Genomic DNA, 22,857 nt, shown 5'->3' on the forward strand with positions numbered 1-22,857 from the left:
ACCAAAAATGAACCCAACATGGCTCAGGGAAATTTTGCGGAAGAGGGAGCAGAAAGAATGTCAGAGACACATGTTGGGTCATGATACGCAGAGACATTTCTCCTACCCATAACTGTGGGCTAACTCCACAATGCACGACCCATATACCTCAACAAGGAGGGCCTAGGGGGAGGAGGTAGGACATGGATGAGACTAACAATGGTACCAACTTGAATGTATTCATGAGTACAAAACTAATTAATAAAAAAATCTTAGATTCATTGAGCATTCAACAAATAAAAGTGTAATTATAACTGTAGTTTTTCAAGAGGGGAAAGACAGTTTTAGCCCACTTTGCAAAATAAAAAAAGTGGGTAGGGTATATCTTGCCTCTCCACCCACCCCTTATGTGCCTCCTTGAGAGGGTGAAGAAGTTCAGCATGAGTAACTCAATCCAGCCACTCATTTTCCATCCCTCTTTAGATGTGCTTTCCACAGGACACACCTTTAGATTTGATTGCTGGAGTTCAGGTAAACCCTGCACCTGCCTGGTTCTGCCAACACCTGGATGCAAAGCTCAGGTCAGGTCAGACGTGTGCTCAGCAGAGTGCATTCATGGTCTTGACATAGCTCCCACTGCAGTGGACCTGACTTCTCCATCCTGGGCTTTGCAATGTTGGCCTCTATGCCCCTCTTGGTTCAGATCTCAGGAGAGGAAAACAGGAATTTCTTAGACCATCCTCTAATACTAACAGGGCTACCATGTTCTTATTAAATCAAGCTTTTGTTTATGAAAATAGTGCACTTGAATACAAAGTGCATTAGTTAAAAGAAGACTCTGGAACCAGGCTGTATCTGTTTAGGTGATGGGACTGTAAGTAGCAAAGGTTTTCTTGCCTCATAGAAGGGTTATAAGGCTTAACTGAGGGTATTTGGGCAAATTATTGAAATGTGCTACAAGTTATTACTATATATACTAGAATACTATTTTCTGATCATATATGTGAATTGTGAATATGTTCAATATATATCTGAGAAAATATGAAGTAGATAGAAAATGTTTAGCATGACATTCTCCAAGTATTTTCACAATGTATTTGATATATAATCATAAATAACAGGGGAACTAATGCCATGATCTTGTGGATTTGTTATCTTGTTTTCTGTCTGAGAAGTCCCTCACTCAGTTGACTAGCAAACTTTAGCTTTTAAAACCCAGATCAAATACCCTCTGCTCTTGAAGACTTCTCAATAGCTCAAACACCATCTCCTCTTGCCGTCTTCTCAACAACTCAAACATCATCTCCTCTTGAAGACTTCTCTACAGCTCAGACACTGTCTCCTCTTGAAGACTTCTCTACAACTCGAACATCAACTCTTCTTGCAGATGTCTCTGTACCTCAAACACTATATCCTCTTAAAGATTCTCTGTACCTCAAACACTATCTCCTCTTAAAGATTTTTCTACATCTCAAACACCATCTCTTTTTGGAAATTCCTCTATAGCTCAAATACCATCTCCTCTTGGAGACTTCTCTATAAGCCACATCTCATCACCCCCTGTTTCCCAAGTCTGAGATCTCTTTCTTTGCAAATGATTCTTGAGCAGTCTATCTGTTACTTCCTCCCACTGCAGCAGACCCACACTTCTTTAGGATGATGTATGAGGATGTCTACATCCCTTATATTCCCTCAGAATTTCCGTTTCTAAATCCCCTATGCCTAATGCAGAGTGATACAAAGTTGGTAATTTATCAATGCTCATTGCATCAATTCTAAGAAATCATGTCATCTGAAAATCATAGTAGCTCATTGACTTATTTTCCTGGACCTTTTTGAAATTAGACATGAAAGGCTTGTATCCCAGGAAGCCCTCAGCACCAGGCAAACCAGGATGTCAGGTAACCTAATGTGTGTAGACCATATTGTATATAGATGCATATTCTGCAGACCAGAGAGCTGGCCCTGATAGAGGGAGGATGGTATATTTGGGAAGTTGACTTTTCATCCACATGTTCTGGCAGTGAGCATTCAGGACTGCTGTGGCCTCTCTGGTAGTAACTTGCACCTGGTGGGCAGGCAGGCAGGCACAGCTGAGAATGTTCAGGACAGCCAGAAGGGCCATACAAACACAGCCAAGCTTGTACCCTTGTACTGGAATCCCAGTAGCATCTATGAAGGGCAAGGAAGCCTCTTCTAGCTGCAGAGGAGGAGTCTGCTAGCTTCCATTCATCACATCCTTAACATCCCACAAAGAACCATTTATCAGCTGGCCCACTTCTCAACATTCTGTTGCTTTGGCCCTGACTCCTCACCTTTTGGGTTCTTCCCACGAGAGTTGTCACTTTTGCTTGTATATGTTCCATTGAACTGAGTCTTAGTTTCTCCAGATGTCTTTTTATCTGCTTTGCTGGATGCTCCTTCTTCAGCTTGGTTTTTGGCTTCTAGTTTCTTTTGGTTCTCCTCAGCTGCCAGGCGTGCCTTCTCCTCAGCCTCCTTCTTTGCCTTTTCCTCTGTATGCAGGCAAATCAGGCAAGACAGAAGAAAGAGAAAGAACATGCCATTAGAGGAAGTACCTCTTTGGAAAAAATAACAGTGATTTACATGGGAATGAATACACTAAAATGAACTTTGCTGATTACAGAGAGTTTTTGGTATATTTTTGAGTATTAGTCAGACTGGCATATCTATTTGGGAACACAATATAACAGGTCTATGATGATGCCATTTCTGAAAATAGCCATAGGAACAAGGATAATAATGGCCAATTGACTAGTAGTGTACTAGGTATGATGATCATGAAAGATGATGCTTTTTGTTAATTTCTATGTTGGGTATTATGATAAGTATTTTTCAAGGATCATTTGTTTTCATCCTTAAGACAATTTTCCAGCAGCTATTACTGCCACCCTATTTTATGGATGTGGAAATTAAGGCCATGAGGCAGGATTAAACTTTCTTCCCACTGCAGTTAAAAATGCCATTCTTTTAAAACCTAGAATATGGGCTGGAGAGATGGCTTAGCAGTTAAGCTCTTGCCTGTGAAGCCGAAGGACCATGGTTCAAGGCTCAATTCCCCAGGACCCACATCAGCCAGATGCACAAGGGGGGCGCACACATTTGGAGTTTGTTTGCAGTGGCTGGAAGCCCTGGCGTGCCCATTCTCTCACTCTACCTCCCTCTTTCTCTCTGTCTGTTGCTCTCAAATAAATAAAAAATTTTTAAAAATTAAAAATTAAAAAATAAAAATAAAAAAATAAAACAGAGTATAAACATAAAAGGACTATAAAACAAAGTCAGACAAAATAGCCATCATTAGAACTATACACATTGGTCTCTTAGTTTGTGAAGTTAAAACTAGGCAGAGGATAGTTAAGCCAAAATAGAGCAAACAACTGCCCTCAGGCTGAAATGTGGCCATCAGTTTGGCTGTTCTGTGTCCTATCCTTTAATGAGAGTGTGTCCGCATTATTTATGATTCAGTTGAATATAAAAGGTTTTGGGTTTGTACTCAATTAAAATATAGTATAAGTGTACAAGTCAAACATATTGAACAGACTGTTTTATTCATTCAACTGACTTTTACTAGGGGACTGTATTTTCAAGCATGATTTTAATTACTTGAAGTGTGACAACATACTTGGAAGAATCACAGAGAAGAGGATAACATGGTTGAATAAAGAAATATCTGAGATAATATCAAATGGTAAAAGTATTTTGCAAAAGCTGAATTCAGAGTGAGAGGTTAGAACAGAGTTACACAGGGCAGGGAGGCGGCTTTAGACAGAGAGGGGAAGAACGTTTCCTTGATAATGTGACATTTGACCAAGTTGTAAGTGATGAAAGCTGACCAGGCAATAATAATCTGGTTAACATTTCAAATGGTATTTCAGAAAAGAACCTGGAAAATGCAAAGACCATGAAGAGAAACACACTTCTTAGGAAGCTGAGTTGCCCTCTAAAGCAGATTTTGCTATTTGATAATCATAGATGATATGTCAAATGACCAAGGACAGGCAGAGTTCAGATCATGCAGGCCTGGAGGCCAGCCACTTGATTTAAATTGAAAAGAATAATATGCATTAATGTCCCTCACATATCCCAATCCTTTGTAAGCTCTAGAGACCATCCTATGTATTATTCAGCTTGCTCAAAGGCCTTCTAGACTGTGCTATCAGCTTCCACTATGAAAAGCACTATTGCATATTTCTGTAGGTATTATTAAAAATTCCCTACATCTTATTATCAGGAGTTTTCTGTATTTCCCTTGTGTTAGTGGTGGTCTATAACACACACTAGTTATTACAGACAGTATGATTATTGTTTTCAGTGTAATGAATAATAGAGTGGTCCTGCAACCAATTATGTTTCCTTTTGTTTTGGTTCCAAAATTTCTCAAAATCTAAATATGATCTAGATCCATAGGCTGATAAAGCTCTATGGCATGCATTTTGTGGATGCTTGATGCTTAGCTTTGTTTTTTATTTTTTCAGGCCCATCTACTGGCTATCCTAGATGTCCTCCTTAATAAGCTATGGTATTTTGGTTCATTCTTTTATTTATTCATCAATCCATTCATCCTCCAACCATTCATTCCTCCATCCAAATTATTGACCTAGCCTCATCCTAAAAAAGTTAAATCATATTCTGAAAGGAGAAGATGAAGTTGGGCTATTTTAAATGTTTCCTTGGCAAGTGTAACATGCAGTAAGTGCTGAGAAGTTGATTTAAAATATAAATATTTGTCATTCTACTTCTCAAAAAGATGGATTTACAATTTGCACTGAAAAGGGCATATTTCTTTGTAACTAACATAATGATGATCATATATAATACATATTCTGAATCCCATAGAAATGTAAACTAAAAAGTGAAAGAAGGCCTTTAGAAAAGATGGTATTCTCTATAGGTTGCAAAGTACAAAAGATTCCTAGGAAATTCATCCTTTTGTCCTTCTTTAGGGGTCAAATGTCATCACCATCACGATCATGGCACGGCATCTGCCACATATCATATGAAGTTACTTGTTGAGTCAATGAAATGCTTCACCATGCATATGATTTATATGAGCTACCAATGTAACCTTATTTAACATATTCCATCTTCAGTAATTTAGGTTTATAAAACAAAAATATACAGACTCACTGACTCTACTCTGAACAAGATACATATATAAATGTTAGTTCAATTAACTGATAACATAGATGAGTGAAAAGATTGTTTATACTATACACAGTGTAAATAGAGGCAAAAAGGAAGAATCTAGTCATACTCCTCGACAGAAACTCCACTAAATCCATGGAAAACTTTACACATTTAAAATAACTTCCAGTTGAAAGTATTTTTTTGTTGTTCTTTTCCAGGTAGGGTTTCACTCTACTCTTGGCTGACCTAGAATTCACTCTGTATTCTCAGGGTGGCCTCGAACTCACAGTAATCCTCCTACCTCTGCCTCTCGAGTGCTGGGATTAAAGGTGTGTGCCACCACGGCTTAAATTGAAAGTAATTTTAATAAAAATGGAAGGTATTAAATTCTGCTAAATAAGACCATAAAATATTATCTTAGGAAGAAAAATTCATATGACAACTGAATAAGACCAATTTCCTATAGATTGTTATAGTCAGTTACACCTTGCTAGGATGAATAGCCAACCATACATAGTGTAGGGGGAAGAATGGGATTAATTTCAGGCTTGCAAGGTCCAGGGTAAACTCCTGCAGTGGCAGGATCAGCTGCTAATTTGCATATATCCAGAGAGGGACGGGGGTGGGGGGAGTGAGAGGGGGTAGAGAAAGAGAAACAGCCAGAAAACACCAAAAACCAGCAATCAGGAACCCAGAACTCAACTGCTCTGCACACTACCTTGGGCTAAAACTAGATTTGGACCCCAGGATATACTCCCAGTAACACTGTTGCAGTCAAGTTTACATTGCTGGCAGAAAACACTCAACCAATAGAAGCTTGTGGGACAAAGGAGTTATTTTGGCTTACAGACTTGAGGGGAAGATCCAAGATAGCAGGGGGAAATGATGGCATGAGCAGAGGGTAGATACCTCCTCCTGGCCAACATCAGGTGGAAAATAATACAGAACACATAAGTATATGGGGACACCTGAATAGACCCACTACAAACACCTCCTCCAGCCAGGCAGCTAGTGATACAAGTTACAAACTTAATAAAATACCTGAGTCTATGGGGCCAGACAATCAAACTACCACATAGATGCAGCCAAAAAAAAAAAAGGAGCAGCAGGGAGACGGTAGATTTCAGAACCAAATCTGTTTCTGCACAAATGAAGCTGACATGGAACAACTGGTTTAAAATAATGAATGATAGCCCTTCTGACATGATCACATCAGACACAAGCTTAAACTTGCCCCACTGCATGACTCCTTTATTGGTAGCAACCCTTCCAGCAGTAGCTCTGCAGTACTCTCTGGCTTGTCCAATCAGTTTCCACTGGCTGGAATCTAGAATTGCTGATAAAAGTGTGATCAGTCATAGTGTATACAAGGATACTACTCAAGATGTATAGATAAAACTGAGCTGATGCATATAAAAAATACACCAACAAGAGGTAGTTTTACTTTCTATTGTTATCAGATTCCCTTATCGTTTTTGGATAAAATTGGAAAGGTTAAAGCACTTCTAATTTATACAGACTTATATATAGGTTGTAGTGGTGGCATGCATACACAGAATTCATTTTTCTGATTTTAGAATATTATGCTCCTAGGCTTCTAGATTAGTAGAATTAGTAGAAAGTTTGATTCCTTTGGCTCTATTTCAGACTGTGGTGGTGATTCATGAAAGTGACCCAGTGCTCTAGGATTGGTAGCACAGACCCTCCTAGTGTGGAAAGCATACCCTCCCAACAAGAGCTGCATCTGCCCCACCACATGTTTGTGTAGAGTCAAAGATTCAACTTGGTGCACGTATTCAATTTTCCATTGTAAAAATGATCCTATCAGCTCCTTAGTGAAAAACTGAGCTAGTTATCCCTTGATGTGATCTTTTGCACTGCTGACTTACACTACAAAGAGAAAGAGACAAGCAACTAACTGACAAGAATAAATATACTAGATAATCCCTCAGTAACAGATACACACACACACACACACACACACATATACACACACAATTCAAAGAATACAGAAGATTCTTATAGCAAATTCCTGGAAATTTTAGTCAAAGAAATGTTTTCATATTTTAATCAAAATTAAAAACTCAAAAGTGAGAAAAATGTTAATGATGTAAAATGGAACTGCAAATCTTATTCTTCAATCAAATAAATGTTAAATGAAAGATAAAACTTGAAGTAAATATTAAAAATAATAGTCAAGGGCAAGCTGATGATAATGTATCATAGTACTTATAATCACCAAGATTAAAAATTCTATGTTTGATAAAAGCAGAGTACTGATAAAATGAGCAAAATTAATTGCATTTCTCAATATTTGCAAAGGAATATCACTGTATGATTTTTCCATGCTTACATTTATATTAACTTAAAACCCAATTAAAAACTTAAAGTGAATTTCTAAGAGAGTAAAAATCAGAGCTGTAACAAGAAGCTCAGCAAAGTTAAAAGCTTATGATGAGGTAGAAACTGCAAGATATTCTGAGAATTAAGAAATTATCCTAAATATATATAATTATTATGAATCAATAAGAATGTAAATATAATGGTGGGAAAATGAAGGGGGAAATAGTAAAGAGATAGATACTTTATACTTCCAATTGAGAAAGAAAATTTAATTTAAATCTTATTTATATTGGATTATTATATAATATATAATAACATATTATATATATTATATAAAATTGAAATCATATATTGAAAGGTTTAAAAGTTTTTTTCCCCTTTGACAGAAGAATTCAATGAAGACTTTTGGATTTGTATGTTTATAGCAATAATACATGCAGTAATGAACTAGGACACGAATGCTGAGGATAGCTTAGTGGTATTACTGCTGACAATGTTAAATCAGAAGATCCCATATCAGAATGAAATACTCTCAAAATGGGTAGAGAGAAGAATGCAAAGTAGCATTATATTACAATCCAAATTTGTGGGGTAAACTTTTATTTATACATATGCAAATTAAAAAGAATGAAAAGAATTTTTTTTTAAGTTCTGTGTATCTGGATACAGTAAGAATGATTTTATTTTCTTCATACCTATTTTAAATACCTCAATGTTTGTAACCTATACACATTATTCCTACATCAGAACATAAATGGTAAAAATGTACTAATGTTCCTCCCTTCATTCTTTGACCCCCTTTTAAGCTTCTTAGCCCCTATAGGTACTCATTCCAACTTAAACATACAATTCTAAAAATTCAATACTAGGATTCACATAGGCGAAAGAACATGTGGTATTTGTCTTTCTGAGGCTGGGGTGGTGAGAGAGGCATTAATTTGGGGAGTAATAAAACATATTTTAAAGCAGAGGGAGGACTAGTAAAAAGGAATGTTTAGGTGGGGATGGGGGGACAGGGGAAGTATAGGGGTGGAAAGTGTTAACCAAAACTAAGGATGGAAACTAAGCCATATGGAAACCCATTTTGTAAGTTGATTTAAAAACTATAATTAGGGCCTAAAAAGATTTGTCAATGGATAAAGCACTTGCCACACAAGTGTAAGTACATGAGTTTGGATCCCCAGGACCCAGGTAAACCTGGGCACTGAAGTACTAGCATCTATAATTCCAGCATGCCTTGGAAGAAAAGGGACATGGTGAGAGGAGAATCACTTGGAAGCTCAGGGCTACCTAACCTGGAGTCTATAGCAATGAAACAAACCTGAAGTAAAGGGGACACCCAAAATTGTCCTCTGTCCACGTGCATACTGTACCACGTATGTATCCACACTCACACACATTAACATGCATATGCACACATCATATAAAAGCTCCAAATATATGAGGAACAAGTGAGTTTGAATGGAGGCACCCTACATGGTACCGCTACTCTCAGAAACCATGCACTGTTCAAAAATTAAACCTCCTGTGCCAGGTATGGAGTTGTGGGTTGGTCATGGAGGCTTTTGAGACTCCCTCCCAAAAAATACAGGCTATTTCTATTTTCCCTGGTTTCCCACAACAACTAGATAATAAATTATTATTGCTGAAGACACCCTACATAATGCCTTCAGAACACAGAGTAATCAAACTGAAACTGAGCTGGGGGCTTCCTCCCTACTGATTAGCCATCATGGAGCTGGAGGGCGCTATGCAGGTCATAGTGGGAGGAAAGTCATAAATGGACTTACCAAGCTATGGTTTTTGCATGCTACGATACTAGTTTTTCAGACAAGCTATATCTACTGGTACAATAATGGCATGGCTATTTTGGAAATAACAGCTGTTTTCTGATTGTGACCTGCTCCACAGGAAGCAATTCCTCCTGATACTGAAGAGCTGGTAAAAAAGCCCACTGTTGGAGGAATCATAGGCCCCAGGAATGAACCTACTAATCTTGTTTTGCTAAATGGATGTTGTGTAAATATTCTGCCAGTATTTTTTTGTCTCTCTCTGCTTGCAAATAAAATTAAAAAATGACAAAAAATACTATTAAATATTTATGGTTAGACCATGTGTTCTCAGCCTTGGTCAGAGAAGCTTCTTTTTGCATTGGGTGGCAGCTAATTCAGAGATTCCCAACTAGTTCTGAGAGTTCTGAGAATAAGTGACTGTTGAATGTTCACCCCTAAATAAGACATCTGCATCATCTCCTCCAAGGCTCAGGGCAAAACACCGAAAAATTAGTAAAAAAATGCAAGAAATGGAGGTTGGGCAGGAATGCTATGGCATGCTGTCCTCTGGATGTGATGTAGCCACTGTACTCATGAACATGCAACAGTATGATTACCTGACAGAGATCTGCAGAAGATTGGACTGTCAACATTCCATCATTTATAGGAAAGGGGCTCATGGGAACCCATCTTTCCCAGAGGAGCCACTGACAGTTAATTATTGGTTGGAAAGGATAGGTCACTTTTCTCCATGGCATAGCTGCTGAAGTTGCCCCTGCTCCAGTAAATAGGACACACCTTCAACATGCTCATGCTCATGTCCTAAGTATACTCAGTAGATCACAAAACAGAGATGATTAAGACAGGGACAGGTTTGGGAGAAGTTAAGTGGGAAGGGGATAATCGAGGATAATGGAGGTGAATATGATCAAGATACATTATTTACATATATGAAATTGTCAGAAAATAAACAAAAAGTATTAAATACTGGATGGAAATTGATGAATATAGACCAGGCTTCCAAATTTTTATACACCTACATTTTTGGCTGGAAATAATATTTAACACAAAAAGCTATGAAAATATGGATTTAATCTTTTCCAACAACTATGGATTCTGGCTTATCAAACAATATAATTTAGGTGGGTTAATACAACCTAATCTTTCAATAATCACGTTTCCAATGTTTAATAAAAATAAATGTTCAAGTGTTAATGGAAAGTAGATTGTCTGGAAATAAGGAACCTTTGGAATTAAGACAAAGTAATCAGAAAAATAGCTTGAGATCAACCAATCAAACTGACCATCCATGAAACACAAACTGGGCTTCTCCATAACATCAGTAAACCAGTAAATAGCACCCTTAGGAGGCTATAATTGATATAAAATGTTAATTTCCAGTTGATCCTTGTATTGCCAGTGTCTTATCTTTGTTGCACACTAACTTTCTGTTTCAATGAAGTGAGTTTCTCTTTATCAGGTACTAACCATGTGAGGGTTCTTAGTGCATAACTTACAATGTTTCCATTCTTTGCATCAATTCTGAAATCACACCCATAACAAAGACTCAAAAATCCTACTTGAATGATGACCTTACAAGTTAGGATTAAGCTTTTTCATTTCTGCATCTTCTCACTCCCATTTCTAACATGTCTTTGGGCCAACCCCAGCATCCTTCAAGTTCTGGCTACATGATGCCTTCCCAAAGACCCAAGCAGGGTTAGTGACAAGTACTTTCCTGCTGAGAAAACAGCTTATTCATATCTCTACCTGTATGCCTCATACATTTAAAATTTATGAGCTGTGTGTCTATCCTTTTGAAACACCAGTTTCCCTTGGAAAAGAAGTCATCTAGTGCTTTCCCAAGCAATTAGTTTCAGAAGGTAATTTCAGTAACCCAGATAATTACAAACAAAAAATTTGAAGTCCCTTTTAAAATTGTGTGCTTTTTTATCTGGAATTGGATATTCAAGAGTAATGAGTGTAACTGATCCACAGTGCCTCCTTTGAGATAAAGCAGAAGCAGCTATAGCTGCTGCAACTACTGCAAACAGGGAGATATTAAATGTCTAAAACATCTAAATGAACTCTGAAGGCCTCACGGACAGAGTTTTGGTTCCTTCCACAGTGTGAAGTACAACGTCCACCCCCAAAAGATAAAGTTCTAATTATGTCTTAAACCATAAATCTTAACCTTTTGCCTCACATGAAAGTAGTAGCTATTTGGAAAGTATTCTGTGGGTAAGTCACAAAGTCAGCCTTGAATAAACCCAACTGTGTGGCCACTTCTTTCTTACCCTAGAGGCAGGCCTGACCCTGATGTAGGCACCACAGAACATTGTCTTGCTACTATGTTTTGAATGTTTCCCCCAAAGTTCATGTACTGTAAATGTAATCCCAAAATGTTTATGTTGACTGGAGTCATTCAAACCTTTCAGTGGTAATGTGAATTTGATTAGTTCATGAGGGTAGGGCCTTTATGATGGCTTTAGTGGGGTTATAGAAAGAAAGATCCAAGCTAGCATGTGTGCTCTGTCTCCTCATGTAATACTTTTAACCATGAAGCAAGAGGGGCCTCCCAGATGCCAACATATATTGTTAGATTTTACAGAATACAGAAGCTGAATAAATATTTACTCTATAAATGACCACGTAGCAAATATTTTGTTATAGCAATGGAAAATGACATAAGACAGCTCACCTACTTTACACATGTTGTGCTGACACAGGCAGAGTGAAAATGTAGGTGTTGTGTTTGAGGACAAACCCCTCTTTGCCTGCATTTAGAACTGGGGCCCAGGACTATTGTAAAGTACCAAATTCACTCATTTTTAAGATCAAACTCTAAATAACAGCCTTCTTCTCTTGACATTACTGTATGAACCTAGATGATAAAGACATCCATTATTCCTCTTTGTCCCCTTGGTACTTGGCATGGAGCCTGGCAAATATTAGGCCCATTAACAGTTGCTGGCAAACAATGATAGCTGCCAAAGCCCACCGCAATCCATTCCAACACTGAGTGCTGAGAGCCACACATGTGCCTCTCTCTGGGATCAGGTATCCCCCTCATGCTGTGTGTGCTTTCTGTGTGCAATGTGCCTCTCTACTTAAACACAATGTGAGCATGGATCACCATTAAGGGCATATTCAGTAACATATATGAACAAATAAACCTAAATTTTCAAGAAACTTAGATTTCCAACTTTTTCTATAGCTATAGCTTTTCTGGTCTGAACTTTGTTATCTACCTCAGGAAATTTTTGTTTATTTAGAAATGATTATCGTATCAGAAAAGCAGTCTTATGGTTATATCAATGTGACTTTGAAAGGAAGATAAAAAAGATTGTAAAGAAATTAAAGATTCTTATATCTTAAACTAATAGGCACAGTGGCTATTATCTGGACTTTACCAGGGTAGAGTTGTGGCACTTGACACCAAATGAAAAGGACAAGGTGATGTAGCAGAAACCAGGAAATGATAGCACACATTCCCTATACAACATCATACCAGGAAATGGAGTTCGGTCATATTACAATAAACTCATATTCCAGGAGGCTTTTTTCATGTGCTAAGTGTGAGATATAGTGAGGTGTAAAAGATGGGAGAGCCTAGTATTCAGCAATTTCAACATTCTAAGAAACTGTGCTTTAATGGCAACACTAATCAATCACTGAAGGCAACCACTTGCTCTACGTATGAGTGGATATTAGTTGGTTTGGACAACTCTCCTACAAGGTTCATCCCAAAACAGCATGTTACCTTTGGGCACCTTGGCCTTCCATCTCTCCCGATTGATGTGTACCACCTCAGTCCAAGTGGCTTTAAAGCTCTTATAGTCAACAGGGATGACAGAATTATTGATGGGGCCACTTCCTTCTGACCCAGAGCTTTTCACACCTGACCGTTTCACATCTGATGAGCTGATGCTATTCAAACTGGAGAACAAAAGCAGTCAGACCAAAGAGGAATATTAGTGTCTGAAAAATATACAATGAACAAGCCCAAGAAAAGATCAGATAGTACTCATCAAGTTATTATCATAAAATTCCTGGGCCATGAGGTTTGTGAATCTCCTATTTTCCATTTGTGACAGGAAAAAAAAAATCATAAATTTCAGCAGAAAACAATGTTAACATCATAACTTCATACTTCCTTCTATGCTGTTTTTTCTCTTTTCTAGTAACTAGATTCCCTAACATATATTTTTCCTGTTTTACCATCTGAAATGAACAAATTTGAACTTTGAGTTTTGTTTATTTCACAAGATACCCACCTACCTCCAAACTGAACACTTTTCCAAAGTGGCCTTCCTTCCCTCTAGTGCCACCTCCTCTTGGACTCTGGATCCCTTTTATCTTGGTTTCCTAAGCCCAGAAGAAGTGATGATGTCCTTATGCTATTTAGAAGCACTGGAGAGGCAAAGGTAGCTCAGAGAACAGGAAGTCTAGATCTAGTAAATTCCCCAACTTTAAATGAATAATACTTTATGCTCCAAACATGAGTGTTGTTGAAAATATCAGGCAGTGCCATCCTTATCATGAAGCATCTTATGTTCTTAAATGGGTTTAACAGTGACTGACATGAATGACATCCACTAAATGATAATGAAGGATCATTATAGCACATTTAGGATAGTGCTTGAGCAGTTGAGAGAATGTAGAGTATGTCAGGGGTTTCCTCTTTGTTAATGATCTCATGAAGGTCCATCCATCTGCAGCATGTCTGGGGGTCAAATGTCATAGTGCTGCTCTTGTTTTCTTTTCTCTCCATTTACCTCTTTGCCTATTACCTTCTATATTTCTTCTTCATTCTATGCTCTTTATGAAAAAATACTCAAGGTTTCTCATGGATATTTATGTAAGCTGTCATTACAGTAGTAATAGCAATAGTAATATCAGTAGGACTAGCAATAGAGGAAATAGAGGTAAAAAGCAGTGTCGATGGGATAGTAACAGTACAGTAACAGTGGTGATAATAACACTTGTGGGGATAATGGCAGTGGTGGGATAATAAAAACACACTAATAGTGGCAGCAATTCCAGCAGTGGTAATAGTGGGAGTGATGGCACAGTAACAGTACATAAAGCAATAATATAGCATCACCACCAGAATACTAACAGTACTGGCGACAGTATGAGTGGTGGCATAGTAACGGCATGTATAGCAATACATGTAGAATAACCGCTACAGTGCTACCAGTAGTGGTGACAGTAGCAGTGGTGGCACAGTAACAGCATATGGAGTAACGTAGCGTCACCAGCTCTGTTAGTACAATGATGGAAGTTATAGACATGTAGCAGTAGAAGCATCACTGCCAATAAGGATGGAGTACCCAGTTTTACTGTACCCAACACTTCCTCTATGGGAAGCCTTGTTGTAAGGATTTTAAAAATATTGGACAACATTCATTTAACCATTTAACAATCATTTAACCATTTAACAATATCCATTTTCTCAGACAAGAAAGCTGAACTAATTGAACATACTTGCCGGGGAGGTGGGGAGTATTTTAACCCTGGCACTGTGGCTCTAGAGCCCAAACTCTACTATTTTATACTTGATATAGTTTTGTACTTGCAGAATGCAACTGAAAACATTTAAATTTGGCTTTTAAAAAAATCTATATTTCACTTTCTTTCTGAACTTAGAAATGAGATGCAGTTTCATTTCTTATACTAGCTCTGATTGGCAGTACTGTCATTGTGTTGAGTCAGGAAAGAAGATTACGCAGCACAGCAGACAGAAGTATACAGCTCTAAGCAAAAAGAAGGAGACAATGGGGGCGCTAGGGATATGCCAGTCCTAATGTTGTCTTTGCTCACACTTTCTGGGCCACCTGAGAGACACAGATAGGATAATTTCAACTTCAATGAAGAAAAGAAGGACACAGGCAGATTTTGTGTAAGAAGAAGGGAAGGCAGACATCATTACAAATGCCTCCCCACCACAGGAAAAATCTATCTCTGTCGTCAGACTGACCCCCAGCTTTCAAGCTTCCCCACTGACCTTGAACGCCGCTGTCTGGTCCCGGCAGTTTGGGAACTTTCATCAATTAATGGACTCACAATCTTTTCGGTCATGTCAGTGAGCACAGTGAAGGTGGGTTCCACAATAAAATCAATAAAACCTACAAAGCAACAGCAATGGCTCAGAAGAATGACATAGTAATAGGATATTCCACATATTCCAGTAGAAACTGGTGAGTCATTTTCTTTAAAAAATCATCTACATGGCTTGGGAGAAAATGCTTTGTCATTAAGTATGAGACCCTGTGTTCTATACCCCAAGACCCACATAAAAGCTGAGGTGTGGTGACATGCATTTGTAATATCCTTACTGGAGAAATGGAGGCAGAAGTACCCCTAAGGGCTGACTAGCTATCTAGTTTAGCCAAATTGGTGAGCTCCAGGTTCAGTGAGACTTTGTATCAAAGAATAAGGTGGAGATACCCAATATCACTTTTGGACTCAACACACACTTAAACACATACAAACACTTATGCAAAAGTCCACACAAAACACATAAACACGCATGCGCGCGTGCGCACGCACACACACACACACACACACACACACACACACACACGTCATTTACATTAGAACTCTCTATCTGACTGAGTTGATCTTTTTTATTTAATCTACTTTCTGATTTGAATGCCATGAATCAGTTTCATTTCCCCTATGTATATGACTTTTCAATAGATAACTCACATAAATGCTTAAATACATATTTATAATTTGCTGTGTAATAATCAATGTGACAGGAGTTTTGTATAAGACTTTTAAGAGGAATAACATAATCTGACAGCCCTCTAGGAATTTATATGTGAGATTAAGTGAGCACTGAAATGATGGAGATGGGATGGGGAGATGGCTAAATGGTTAAAGATACTTGTTTGCAAAGCCTACCAGCCCAGGTTCAATTCCCCAGTTACCCATGTAAAGCCAGATGCACAAAGTAGCACACATCTGGATTTCATTTGCAGGGGCAGGAGATCTCCGTACACCTATATGTATGTTGTCTCTCCTTCTTTATCTGGTCTATCTCTTGTAAACAAAGAGCTAAAAAAAAGTAGTATTTTTTAAAGAAATAATGTGGAGCCAGAGGAGAAGACCAGATGATGGTTCCAGAGAGGGGAATGAAAAAAGAAGGAGATGGACACATTTCCCTCTCACAGAGAGACCTGTGAACAGTTTTGTGGAAGTTGTGATGTTTGAGTTGAGCCCCTGAGAATAGATAGGGATGAAGAGGTGACCATTCTTATTGTTTTGAGGGAGTGGAAGAGATGGGAAAGGATGCATGAACTGTCTGATTGATGCCTGAGGCTTAGGGAATCCTGACTTAGGGGAAAGGCTAGTTAATCACAGCTCATGGAGGGGAGCTCCCATAGAGCAGGGCTTAGAAGGATTCTAGGATGACTTAAAAATGTTCACATAGCAATGAGATAATATGTTTTAAATATCCTTTGAAAAAGTTCAGAAGACAAGATGGATGGGAAGGGGTGAGGAGGAGAAAAAGTAATGGAAGACAGGAATATTGTTAGAAGCCACTGAAACTACTCAAACAAAATTGAAAATGAGAACCAGTATCCTAGTCAACAGGGGAACAGAGGAGGTACCACTGGGAGATCTCTCCAAGAAATTCCAACAACAAAGAAGGATGTGGGGGGATAAACAAATAGGCTGCACACTGCTGAGGTAGTGGGCAGATCTAAATTTTAAGGAACAAACAGAAAAGGTCCGGAAACTGGGAGAGAAGTCATTACTAGAATGATACCTTTGAAAGATGGCCAGAATGGGAAGACAGCTGAAGCACAAACTTACTTGAGTATTCTGTGATGACATCAGGTAAAAACATACGTACTGAAACTAGCAGGAATAAGTGCAATTCTTTGCACAGCCTCATGAACATCAGAAGGAAATTAAATACCAAGCAAGGGACAAACTGCCACCCCTCAGAAGTAGGGGGCAGAAATGCATGAATGTGTATTCAGATTTCACAATGACTTAGGTGGGGTTGATGTTGGGACCAGCACTCAACAGTGAAGGATGCTAAAATTTTGCAATAAAATTAACAGAATACGAATTGATATGAAAAGCCAGGCATGGTGGCACATGCCTTTTAATCTTAGCACTCAGGAGGCAGAGTTAGGAGGATCACTGTGAATTCAAGACCATCCTGGGACTATAGAGTGAGTTCCAGGTCAGCCTGGGCTAGAGTGAGACCCTACCTTGAAAAAAAAAAAAAACAAATAAATAAATATAAAGAATTTATAAGGAAACAATGGTATCAAAATTTGTATTGCAGTTCACTGAAGTTTAATTTTGAACTCAAATTGAAGTATTTGATAACAGTATTTCACCTCCACCCCCTAATGTTAACTGAATATGTTCAAACTAGAACTAGATCATTAGCTTTTACCCCAGTCAGTGGTCCAGCCCCTTAATCGAATTACCTGCTTTTTGCTGAGTTTGGCATATAGCCAAACCCTTCACATCTTACATGCATCTCTCTCTTGATGAGAACACCATTACCACCTTAGTCTTGTCACTTACCATCCCTTCCCTGTTCTCCTGCAGGAAGTATCCTCCTGACCTCCTTACCTCTAACCGTACTCATACTCTCTAATTTTTCATGCTACTAGAAAAGAAATACTATGAAATCAGGTACCAGGAAACTTTCTGCAAAAGAGCAGATGGTCATTTTTGGCTTCCTGGGACATATCCTCTCTGTCAAAGCTACTCAACTTTGACACCTATAGTAAAAGTGGCCATAGGCAATATGTAAATGAATGGACTTAGCTGTGGTATAATAAAACTCTGACAAGAACAGGTTGTCAGTCTCACTTAGCTAATAGTATAAAACATGATATTATTTGTATTTAAGTTTAACTAAAATTCTTTAGTTATGCCACTATTATCAGCAAGAAAATCTAAGTATGTACTATTGTCTTCTAATTTTTATTTTATTTATTTATTTGAAGGAGAGAGAAGAGAGACAAGAGAATGAGCATGCCAGGGCCTATAGCCACTGAAAACAAACCCCAAATGCACGTGCCCCCTAGTGCTTATGTGGGTACTAGGGAACCAGACCTGGGTCCTTTGGCTTCACAGGCAAGTGTCTTAACCACTAAGCCATCTCTACATCCCCTAGTATGTGCTATTCTTAACACAAGGTGGAATCTAGACATCTCTCTTATGACATCCTGCTTCCTACCCACTGTTCCAGCTATATGGAGCTATTTAGAATTCACTGACCAGATTAAGCAGCTTTTAATTCCCCTGAATTGTATGCTTTATCTCTTGTCTGAGGTGTCCTTCCATTTATCCAAGCTCATCGTTATCACTCTCTGCCTAGACACCAACTGAATACTTCCTGGGATGCAACTCAAAAATGACCCTTCCACAGTCTTTATGGGCCACCTGAGTATAATGGATCTATACACTGTTATGTATTCCATTGTCAACCATTTAGAATTCTACATTAACTTGTTAATGCTCAAAGAGATTTTTTTTGTTGTTTTCATAACATTTGCCTACTATCTAATTCTGGTTTAGTGATTTTGATAGCAGGTACCATATATACCTCGATTTTGTCTTTATAACATCTATTATAATACCTAGCAGTATCCAATATCTAACAGGGACTCAAGGTATGTTACAAAAAAATGAACAAACACTCAAACTCCATGTAGAAGTTGGGTATAGCAGTACATGTAGGTAATCTCAGTATGTGGGAGGTAAAGACAAGAAGATCAACAGCTCACCTAGCAATATCCAATATCTAGCAGGGACTTAAGATATGTTATAAAAATAATGAACAAACACTCACAATTCATGTAGAACTTGGGTATAGCAGTGCATGTAGGTAATCTCAGTATGTGGTAGGTAAAGACAAGATCAAGAGCTGTGGTGCTTTGATTCAGGTGTCTCCCATAAACTTAGGTGTTCTGAAGGCTAGGTTTCCAGCTGATGGATATTTGGGAATTAATGCCTCCTGGAGGGAGTGTATTATTGGGACTTATGGGTATTATAGCCAGTTTCCCCATGCCAGTATCTGGCACATTCTCCTGTTGCTATTGTCCACCTTATGTTGGCCAGGGGGTGATGTCCACCCTCTGCTCATTCCATCATTTTCCCCTTCCGTCGTGGAGCTTCCCCTTGAGCCTGTAAGCTAAAATAAATCTCTTTTCCCAGAAGCTGCTCTTGGTTGGGTGATTTCTACCAGCAAGGTGAAACGGACTGTAACAAGAGCTCAAAACAAACTTTAGTTAAACAGCAAGTTCAAGGGTTCAACCTGAAATACATGAGTCCACCTCAAAAACTTAAGGTAGAAAATCCAGTAAATCCTCATCATTTTTAACGAGGTCAGGCTCTTTAAATGTTATTCTACTGAAATTTCATTAATGTATGGTACTGGTACCCTCTCCCATTAGAGAGGATTTTTATAATATACATATTATGGTAATTAAGAGTATAATAGTTATCCTTACAAAAGAAAATACTGTTGTTGTTGTTTTGAATAAAAACTAAACTGAGAGATGGGTGTGATGGTGCATGCGTTTAATCCCAGCACTTGGGAGGCAGAGGTAGGAGGATCACCGTGAATTCAAGACCACCCTGAGACTACATAGTGAATTCCAAGTCAGCCTGAACTAGAGTGAGACCCTACCTAGAAAAACAAAAACAAATTAAACCATTAGGGTAATGGCTCACTGAGTGAGAGTGCTTGCTGCACAAGCATGAAGACCTGAGTTCAACCCTAGAAACCATATAAAAAGCATCTCAGTGCTAAGTAGGGTGGAGACAGGAGGCTCACTGGGATTTAATGGTCAGTCTGACCAAAACATGGCAAGATTCCCACTTAGTGAAAGCCTGTCTGAGGGAAGTAAGGCATTAAAAGAGGACATACAATACCCTTCTCTGGTCTTTGCACATGTGCAAATGGGGCATGTGCATCTATACACACACATACATGTACATGCACAAGTACACACACACAGATACACACACACACACACACACACACACACACTCACCGAAGTTCCCAGACACAGCAAGAAAAAAAAAAAAAAGAAAGTAAAGGAAGGAATAAAGTGAAAGTGGAAGGAAACATTTTAAACAGCCACTTTAGAAGGTGTATCATACTGACCATGGGCTGAAGAAGCATGGATAGGCAGAAATGCCGTGGTAACTTCTAGTGCTACAGCAGAATGAGAAGCCAAGGCAGGAAAGACTCCCAGACTACAACATTCAATTTCCCTGGAAAGCTGAAGCCCCTCTTGTTGTCAGGAAAAAGACCACAGCATGACACTGTCTAATCTCTGGAACCAACAGCATTGCAAAGAGAATGGAGCGGCTTTATCTAGCCAGGCTGCCAAAGCTGCATGCCAGGATGGCAACAAGGTCCCATGCCCAGGCAGAGTCCCAAGAGTGTCTGTTCCCGACAGATTTGCCATCTGGTTTCCTTCCTTCAAGTGACAGACACTTACCTACTTGTGACTGAGCAACCATGGTGGACTTTCTGTCACATAGAGGAGAAAAAGGCAGCCCCAGCTCTGCTTCTCTGTCACCCTACAAAAACAGGAGGTCACAGTAAATTTCGGAACAGTAGGCTGATCTACCCAGATTATATTTAGCAGCCTCAATGCCACTTAAGCCACTTGTCTTTAATGGTTACAGTTATACTATGCAATAACTCATGGTGGGGCTGGTCTTCTACACAAAAGACACCAAGAGGCTGAGCCCTTCAGGGGTTCAATGATTCCATCAGAATGCCAAACTCCTGTTGTCACAAAGAAAACCTCATTAGGTAGCAATAGGTACCTCACAGAAAACCAAGCGACAGGACATGTGTTCTGTGGCCTGGAGCTAATGCTGCAGTCAGAACGGCTGTGCTTCTCTATGTGTTCCTGTGACCATCTGCAGCCCTATTCTCATCACTGAACTCCTTCAAGTGGCAATGTCCACAAGGAAATTCAAAGTGAAATAATGGACTCTGTCTCTTACCACTACAGGAAGCCACACAAGTGATATAAGGGTTTCAGGGTTCTTAAGCCACAGGGCTCTATCTACAATGAAAAGTAGACTAAAAGGAACTAGTTATTATCTAGCTAGCATTAAAGCATAACTGTTTGGTCAATATACTCTTAATTTCACAAAAAGTATAGAAACAAGTGTTATAAAAAAATCTAACTGGGGGGCTGGAGAGATGGCTTAGCGGTTAAGCACTTGCCTGTGAAGCCTAAGGACCCCGGTTCAAGGCTTCATTCCCCAGGACCCACATTAGCCAGATGCACAAGGGGTCACACGTGTCTGGAGTTCGTCTGCAGTGGCTGGAAGCCATGGCGTGCCCATTCTCTCTCTTTCTCTCTTTCTCTCTCTCTACCTCTTTCTCTCTCTGTCTGTCATTCTCAAATCAATAAATAAAAATAAACCAAAAAAAAAAAAAATCTAACTGGGGCTAGAAGGATGTCTTAGACTTTAAGGCACTTGCCTACAAAGCCAAAGAACTTAGGTTTGATTCCCCAAAACCCATGGTGAGCCAGATGTACAAAGTAGCACATGCTTCTGTAGTTTGTTTGCAGTGGCTGAAGGCCCTGGCGTGCCCACTCCCCTCCCCCCATAAAAAACTAAAAATAAAAAATCTAACTATTGAGTGTAATGGCCTTTTAAAACATGAAGCAGAAATTCAATCCATCAGTCACACCCAGACAAAAGGGAAGAATATGTCACCCTTCTAAAAGTGATTTAAGCTCTGTCCTAATCCTTGGAAGAACTTGCTCAGGATAATGCCAAGGAGCTTACATTGGAATTCTCCCTTGCTCCTGCAAGGCATGTTATCATAGGAAGTTTACTTCTTGCCTACCTATCAATTCTTCCACCTGTTAAAGTGTGATAATGACCCCTACTGAATATTGTTATCCTGGGGGAAAAATGACAAGACTATATACAAAAATAATTATTAAGATAGTTATTGTTAGCTTGGAGATATTTTTCAGTGGTTAAGGCACTTGCCTGAAGAGCTTCATGACCTGGATTCGATTCCTCAGTACCATAAAACCAGATGCACAAGTGGTGCATGTGTCTGGAGTTCATTTGCAGTGGATAGAGGTCTTGGAATGCTGTCTTTCTCTCTCTCTCTCATAAATAAATAAAATAAAATATTTTAAAAAATAATTTATTGTTGCCATACAGGTAGTCATATTTAAGGCCAAGATTTGAGAAACATTTAGTGACTTTTCCCATTTAACACACTACAGTTGTATAAATATTACCAATGCATTAGTAGTATACAAAAAGTCTAACAAGGGCTGGAGAGATGGCTTAGCGGTTAAGCACTTGCCTGTGAAGCCGGTTCGAGGCTCGATTCCCCAGGACCCACGTTAGCCAGATGCACAAGGGGGCACACGCATCTGGAGTTCGTTTGCAGTGGCTGGAGGCCCTGGCGCACCCACTTTCCTCTCTCTCTTTCTACCTGCCTCTCTCTCTCTCTCTCTCTCACTCTCTCTCTCTGTCACTCTCAAATAAATAAATAAAAATGAAAAAAAATTTTAAAAAAGTCTAACAAGTCTGTTTGCAGCCCAAGTGTGCTTGCCTGCTATGTGGAACTGAT

At 39.0% G+C, this 22,857-nt stretch overlaps 1 protein-coding gene across 7 annotated transcripts in view; it reads right to left on the reverse strand.

Moving 5' to 3' along the window:
* The window catches only part of Pde1c (phosphodiesterase 1C), a 782,675-nt gene that overhangs the window by 75,361 nt on the left and 684,457 nt on the right, over positions 1–22,857 (reverse strand). For all 7 annotated transcript variants that reach the window (XM_045135620.1, XM_045135623.1, XM_045135627.1 and 4 more), the window contains 4 exons: positions 20,735–20,816; positions 15,250–15,370; positions 13,003–13,178; positions 2,295–2,492 (listed from right to left, as the gene is read on the reverse strand). In XM_045135620.1, coding sequence (XP_044991555.1) covers positions 2,295–2,492; positions 13,003–13,178; positions 15,250–15,370; positions 20,735–20,816 — 577 coding nt within the window. The remainder of the gene's footprint in view (positions 1–2,294; positions 2,493–13,002; positions 13,179–15,249; positions 15,371–20,734; positions 20,817–22,857) is intronic.

Source organism: Jaculus jaculus, chromosome 16 (genome assembly GCF_020740685.1).
Source record: "Jaculus jaculus isolate mJacJac1 chromosome 16, mJacJac1.mat.Y.cur, whole genome shotgun sequence".
Classification (NCBI taxonomy): Eukaryota; Metazoa; Chordata; class Mammalia; order Rodentia; family Dipodidae; genus Jaculus; species Jaculus jaculus.